At 37.9% G+C, this 7,782-nt stretch overlaps 1 protein-coding gene across 1 annotated transcript in view; it reads left to right on the forward strand.

The window, feature by feature from the left end:
* The window catches only part of TPP2 (tripeptidyl peptidase II), a 115,018-nt gene that overhangs the window by 38,444 nt on the left and 68,792 nt on the right, over positions 1–7,782 (forward strand). The window contains exons 8-10 of the mRNA XM_006846671.1: positions 1,618–1,694; positions 4,301–4,428; positions 5,311–5,410. Coding sequence (XP_006846734.1) covers positions 1,618–1,694; positions 4,301–4,428; positions 5,311–5,410 — 305 coding nt within the window. The remainder of the gene's footprint in view (positions 1–1,617; positions 1,695–4,300; positions 4,429–5,310; positions 5,411–7,782) is intronic.

The raw sequence follows: 7,782 nt of genomic DNA on the forward strand, positions 1-7,782 counted from the left end.
TATTAGACAAGATACTAAGGTACTAATCTCTAAAATGTATAGAAAACTGTAACACTGCTATAAGAAAAAGACAACGAGCAAAATTTAAAAATGCTCACAAGATGTGAACAGACACCTCACCAAGGAAGATATTTAAGCAGCCAAGAAACATGGAGAAATGTTCACAGTCACTAGCCATTAGAGAAATGCAAATGAAAACAAAAATGAGAATGAGATATCTCACCTCAGCCTTAATAGCAAAGTTCTGAAACAAAAACAGAACAACAAATGGCTGTCTAGGGTGCAGAGAGACTAGGACCTTCCTACATTGCTGGTGAAACTCTAGAATGGTTCAACCATTATGCAAAGTGGCATGACGCCTCCTCAGTAACTTGTAAATACCAATACCGTGTGACCCAACAATCCCTCTACTTGGTATAGATCCACGAGAAATAAGAGTTAGGGTGCAAGTAGATGTATGTACACCAATGTACATAGCAGCACTATTCACAATAGCAAAAAGATGGAGACAACCTAAATGCCCATGCATGGAAAAATGGATAAACAAGGTTTGGTACATACACACAATGTAATACTATGCAACACTGAAGAATAATAATGAATCTGAAATAACCTCATAGCATGGATGCTCCTGGAGCACATTATGCTGAGTGAAATAAGTCAGTCACAAAAATATGCATGAGACCACTAATGTAAAAACTAAAGAAAAGGTTTTCATACAAAAAGAAAAATTACCAGGAATGGGAAGGAAGGGAGAAAAATTCACTAGCTAGAAGGTAGACACATGTTAACTCCAGTGTGACAGGGAAAGCAGTATACAAGAAGGGGGAGGGGAGTATATAAGAAAAGGGAGGATGGCAGAAGAACGTGAGGACACAAGGAGCTATGCAAGGCTAAAGGAGATAGAGGTAAATAGTTACATATATATATATATTAATACAACCTGGAAACAACAGTGTTCTGTGAGTTGTTGTTGAGTGTCGCCGAGTCAATTCCGACCCGTAGTGACCTTATATAAGATTTCCAAGGATCATCTGATGAGCTTGAACCACTGACCTTGCATTTCAAACAGACCCTGCGGTCCATTGCATTAACCCACAGCGCCACACCAGGACTCTACCCACACCAGTTCTGTGGGTAGATACTTATAAAGAGCCACTGGATGAATGGATATAGGAGGAAGAGTATGTGTTTGCATGTATGTGTTTATATAATTCCACAAATATATAAGAGTTTGGAAGGATTATTGGTCTGTGGGTATTTACCTTTCCTGCAAATACAACTATAAATATTGTCGAGCATATAGCAGGCAAAATTGTGATTATGTTTTTACTTTGACTTTAGTATGTTTAGAATCTAGTGAAGACTTTCTTCTACCTTTCTCCTCTTCACTCCAGTTTTGCAATGCATATGTTTTAATGATTACTTACTATGCTATATTTTCTTCCCTACTTTCCCCCCACCCAGTTTTATCACCATATATACAGCAGCTTATAAATTTGTATTTGAATATATTTGGTTAGTAAACTATGGGTTTGCCTGCCATGATATTATTGCATTCTTTGGTTCTTTAAATATAAATTATTGTCTCATCTAGATTTTTAATTTTCTTCATAGATGATAGAAGCTATAAATCATAAGTGTGATCTTGTCAACTACAGCTATGGAGAAGCAACTCACTGGCCAAATTCTGGGTGAGTTTTCTTTGATAAGTCGTTAGCCATAGAACCTTAGGTGATGAAAAATACTAGTTTTCGTAACTGTTGCATGTGACAACTTAAAAAAGACAGTCACTGACAGTTAGGTGGTAGCTGTGCGCCTCCTAGTCCTCATACCTACATTCCCATGGTCATATCTGGTATCAGTACACCTATTTTGACATTCTCATTTCTATCCCCAGCTTCCTGTCCTCCGCAGCATTTCTTCTATTAACTCTTCTGAGACTTCAATCCACAGATCACTCTCTGGGTTTTTTGGTTTTTTCCTCCTGCTCAGTCTCAGTAATGTCACTGTAATCATTCGTGCCACAAATAATCCCAAACTCTTCCTCCATCGCACTTATCTGACAAAACCTCAGTTTAGCTGAAACCCTACTGCTTCCCTCAGTTAGGATCAACCGGGACTTGTTGGAGACATTCCATCTCACTTGAAATTTAGGACCACAGTATTAAGTGTTTCACTCCCATTATCTTTTTGTCATATACTTTTACCCTTCCTTTACTCTCCTTTATGAACATTTTACACATTGTTGTCTTCTCTCAGACCTTTAGCTATCTTCCCTCAGCTGTTGTCCTAACTGCTTCCTTCTCTAGAGAAAACGAAAATACTTAGAAGAGGGGCTTCCTTTACTTTCCTGCTCTCTACCCTGAGCCACCTTCTCTGCCTTGTCTTCTTGTGAAAAGAAAGGAATGTCCTTTGTGTTCTTAGGCTCCAGATCCCATTTCCTCTCGTTTTCTAAAGAAATTTTGCTCCTGTATCATCACTCTCTTCTTTCCTAGGTGATCACCCATTTACACACAGGTTCCAGCATCTTCTATCTTTAAAAAATGAAAAGATGAAGACATTTGATTTTACACTCACTTTTCCAGCAGACCCTATTAGCTGTGTCTGTTCACTGTTTGAGTTCCTCTGAGTCCATGTCCTCAATCCCATCCAATCTGGCACTACCTTTCTGCCCTGCACACCTCTCATAGTGTCTTCCGTGTGGTCTGGCTGCCATTCAGTGCCATATCTTGGGCCTTATGTTAATTACCCCACCTTGGAGTTCAGCTCTCATTTAGAGCAATCCCATGTGTGGCAGAATAGAGCTGGATCTCAGAGAGCATTCAGTGGCTGACTTTTTCAGAAGTAAATCACTAAACCTTTCTCCTGAGGAACAGTGTGTAGCCAAGTGGGATAATAATAGTTTCACCCAGGGACTTCAACCTTATATAATCTACCTTTTTTTTTTTTAAATAGTAGTAACTATTTGAAATTACTTGGGTTGTTTCATTATTAATAAATTAATGTTAAGTGCTGTTGAGTCGAGTCCAACTCAGTGTCTCTATATAGGGTTTCTTAGGAGTGGCTGGTGGGTTTGAACTGCCGACCTGACAGTTCAGATTGATTTCCTTGTCCAGCGCATAATCCTGCAGCACCACACCAGGACTCCAGTAAATTAATAAACAGTGCTAAATTATTTTGTTTTTACTTCAGTCATCTGTCTTCCCCATTCCCACCACTAAGTCATTTAAATATAGCTGTCATCTGATTTCTGAAGTTCGCTATATACAGTCCTGTCAAAATGGAAATTTTACCAAGCAGAATTGTTTAGTTCGCTGTTATCAAATAACTCATTTTCTCAGAAAATCAGTACTAGGTTTTTGCACGACAGATCTCTGCCCTGCCTTTGTAGCATGTTGACGGTCTCCAGTACTCATTTGCTTTGTGTCATTTTGCCCCTTCTTTTCTTGCTTTGTTATCTAACTTCCCTGAGTGCTGTCTTCTCCTTTGACTCTTTGTAGCATCATGTTTCCTTTATACTCTTTACTTATCACATATTCAAATGCATGACTTTGGAAAGGTTTGTGGAAAAATGGAATTAAAAAACAAAGCAAGGTTTTTTCCTCAAACTTTTGAGGCCCCCTTATATTGACTACGTTTTCTTCCTTATGGTAGAACTTTATTTCCTTTAACGTCAATAAATTGTGTTTGTTGTGAGGCCCTAACCGTATTTCATATGTTTAAAATCTTATTCCTGTTTCTTCCTGATTCCTATTCTTTGTAGCCCTTCCTACAAAGGTAGGAGTTCTATAGGAATCAACTGAAGACTCTTTCTAAATCCATTGTTTTTTAGAAACTAAGCTCCCAGTGCTTCATTTCTAAAAAATAATGGATTCAGCTCTTTTTTATTGTTATCTGCCCACATGTATTGACTTTTGTGTTGAGCATTTCCCCCACATTTAACCTGGCCTCATCACTCTTTCCCTGCACTAAAACGCAAGTAAGGTAGATCATCGGTTATATCATGCTCTCCTTATAATAGCAGCTGTGCCAAATTTACTGAACCTGATGTTTGAACAGTAGTTTGGTATTATGAACACTTTGCAAAGAGAGGCCGAACATTTGTAGTTTGACAGTGTCCCCTGGTATGTTTCTAACGCTCATCTCCTTTTTTATGATTCCTGTTTAGTTCTACCTGAGACTCACATTCCAGTTTATTTTTCTATAAACAATACTTGAGAATATCATCTCATTATAGTATTGTGCTTATTGAAAAGTGGAACACTTTTATATGTTCAAAACAAATGTTCTCTTTCAGGCGAATTTGTGAAGTAATTAATGAAGCCGTTTGGAAACATAATATTATTTATGTCTCTAGTGCTGGGAATAATGGTCCATGCCTTTCCACAGTAGGCTGTCCAGGTGGAACCACATCAAGTGTGATAGGTTAGTTCCTTCTTGTAGAAATGTTTAAAACAAAGAAATTAAAAATAACAGTTAACCAGATATTAATAGAATCTCTGCTATATGGACTGTGGACCTGAAATATGCCTTCAGGGAACTTAAAATAATAGTAAGAGAAGTGAGTTATCAAGAATATAATTTAAACTGAGCAGTGTCAGTGGTTTAATAGAAGTATAGATGAAGTGCTGTGGCATCACAAAAAGAGACTTATTTCTGATTTGAAATTTGAGACAAGGATTTATGGGGGGAGCGGTAGAAATGAGGATTTGAAAGCAAGGGGAAAGAGCTTTCCAAATGAAGTGAACAGCAGTACTTACTATTTTGTCACTTTCTTATTCCAAGATTCATTGAAATTTTACACAATAATTTCAATGTTTTGTGGCAGCATTCTTAGCATAAATAAAGCCACTTAATGCACAAATAGATCAATTAGTTTTTTACTATGAAGATGTGTATGTTGTAAAGAAACTTTCTGAATTCGGAGCTTACAGGTCTGCATTTTCAGTGATACTTCTACTAGTCAGTGTACATGTTTAGGTAATGTTGTCAGATTATCTAAGCAGTGTTTCCAAAAAATTTCTAAACTAAAGGAGTACACATACATGCACATTTTACATTATTCTGTTTAATCCACAGAGTAGTAGTGAAAGACAATTTATATTCAGAAGTATAGCACCTCATTCACGTATGGTATATGGTACATAGTCAGACCTGTAGTGATATATTTTCTTACTGCTCCATTTACAGAAGAGACAACTGAAGTGTAGGGAAATTCAGTGATTTACATAGGTAAGGAAACAGTGGATTTAGAATTAGGATCCATATTTTGTTTCCTTTTATTGAGTAATGAAATCTGTTCCATAGGTGTTGGTGCTTATGTTTCTCCTGATATGATGGTTGCTGAGTATTCTCTGAGAGAGAAATTACCTGCAAATCAATATACTTGGTCTTCAAGAGGTCCAAGGTAGGTTGGAAGTTGTACATGAGAATATTGTATGTATTTAGTTAAAATTTTTATGTGGTTGGTAGGTACATAGTTTTAGATGACAAGCTATATGTATTGGGTTTTGCTATTTTGATTTTGATTAACAATTTTATGTCAAGATAACAGTTATTAAATAAAATACACTTATAAATGGTATTCACCAATAAACTACTACTCTGAATAGTTTTATTATAACAATAAGATGTTTTGTTGTTGTTACGTGCTGTGGAGTTGGTTTTGACTCATAGTGACCCTGTACAGGGTTTCCGAGGCTGTAAAACTTTGCAGAAGCAGAAAGCCTCCTCTTTCTCCCGCGGAACAGCTGGTAGTTTCGAACTGCTGACCAAGAGGTTTGCAGCCTGATTCGTAACCACAACGCTACCAGAGATCCTTAATAAGTGTATTTTATTTATTTAATAACTATTCACAGTAAATTATTGGACCTATACATTCATAAGTTTCCATTTATGAGGCATAATGAAAAACGAAGGACTTGGTTCCCTCCAGAAAGTCGTGGAAGCTTTATCTTTCTGAATTTAAGCTGTTGTGAAGCCATCTTCGTGTCTAACCTTTTGTAAAGTATGACAGTGACAGGCCTGTATGCCTGTGTTCGTGTTTTGAAGTTGTAGTCTCCTCTGAGTGACCCGGGCTGAGATCCATGAGGAGCCGGGTTCTGTTTGATAAGTCAAGTTCATTTGTATTGGTTCCCTAAAGTCCTCCGTAAGCTATACTGATCTGGTTTCAGGAACTGACCGTCTTTCTAAACAGAGGTATGCTAACTCCTAATTAATATTGTTAATACTTTAGTGTGAAATCAGGGGATACAAACACCTTTTGAATAATAAAATCTATTTTAATTCTTTCCTGTGCTCCTTTGAAGTTACTTTATAAAGTGAATAGACATTGAATTCAGTTCAGCTGATGCCCTAGTGCCAGGTGTAGCCAGATGTAGATGAGGGGTTTCTGTCCTGGGTGTCTGGAAATGTAAGGGTGGGCCCTCATTTATCTTTGAGTAGAAACTTTCATGGTGGTATTACAGCTGGCCTAGAAAAATGGCTAGGATTTTTTTTTTTTTTTTTTTTATGAGAAGGAGTATTTGTGTACCAAGTATACTGTGGGTCCAAAGATAATTTGATTTGGGGGAAAATAACTAGTTGTTTGTTTGTTTGTTTAAAATACGTAGCAGCCGATAAGCCCATTGCTATTGTATGAATTCTGGCTCATAGTAACCCTACAAGACGGTAGAAATGCCCATAAGTTGCCCACCCCTTGGCACCACAGAAGACACCATTAGTGAGCTGCATGAAGACTGTTGTTATTGGTATCCAGTCTGAATCATGGAGATCCCGTTTGTGCAGACTTAACTGCTCCATATGTTTGTAAAGCTTATGTTGTACATAAAGTTTCCTGTAGAAAACACAGCAACAGGCCTCTGAAGCATATGACGATGTTGAAAGTACAGTGGTTTGGGTCAGGCGCTCCTTAGTCCTCAAATTGACAACTTTGCATAGGATCACTATAGTCAAACCTGACTCAATAGCATCTAAAACCAATATGTACTGGTGGCTGTTTTGTGAACATTCTTTTATTTATTATCCTGTGCATACATACGGATGGAGTATTGAAGCACTTTTGTAATCTCCTTTTGTTACTCAATAATATAGTTTGAACGTCCTCATAGGCTAACAGATGTTTATAGTCTGTTACAAAGTATTTGCTAAGAGGCATGCTGCCAACCCACTTCAGGAAGAATGTATTCTATATTAAAATGTGAAACAAATTACCTTAAGAGTCTTAGCCACGGCTGCTAATAGTTCCCTCATTTGCAAGAAGAATGGTTATTGTTGTTTAGTGCTGTTGAGTCGGTTACGACTCATAGCAACCCTGTGTAGGATTTCCAAGGAGCAGCTGGTGAGTTTGAATTGCCAAACTTGCATTTCAAACTGATCTTTTATTAACCCACAGTGCCACAGCAGGACTCCCAGGGAGAATGATAGAGGGAGTTTATTGGCATCTCCTGATGTGGCACTGTAGGATCAGCACTGGACTATGAACCACAAGGTTGGCAGTTCAAACCCAACAGCTGCTCCTTGGAAGTCCTATACAGAGTCATTATGAGTTGGAATTGACTTGACATCACTTAAGGACAAGAATTGTAGAGATTTATAACCAGGAGATTGATGGTACAAACCATCCCTGAGGCACCGTGGAAGAAAGGCATGAAGGACAGTTCCAAAAGATCACAGCCGTGAAAAGAGCATGGAGCGCAGTTCTACTTTACACACATGGCATCGTCACAAAAGATCACAGCCACGTAAACAGCATGGAGCGCAGTTCTACTTTACACACAT

The sequence above is a fragment of the Chrysochloris asiatica genome, unplaced genomic scaffold (genome assembly GCF_000296735.1).
Source record: "Chrysochloris asiatica unplaced genomic scaffold, ChrAsi1.0 scaffold00029, whole genome shotgun sequence".
Classification (NCBI taxonomy): Eukaryota; Metazoa; Chordata; class Mammalia; order Afrosoricida; family Chrysochloridae; genus Chrysochloris; species Chrysochloris asiatica.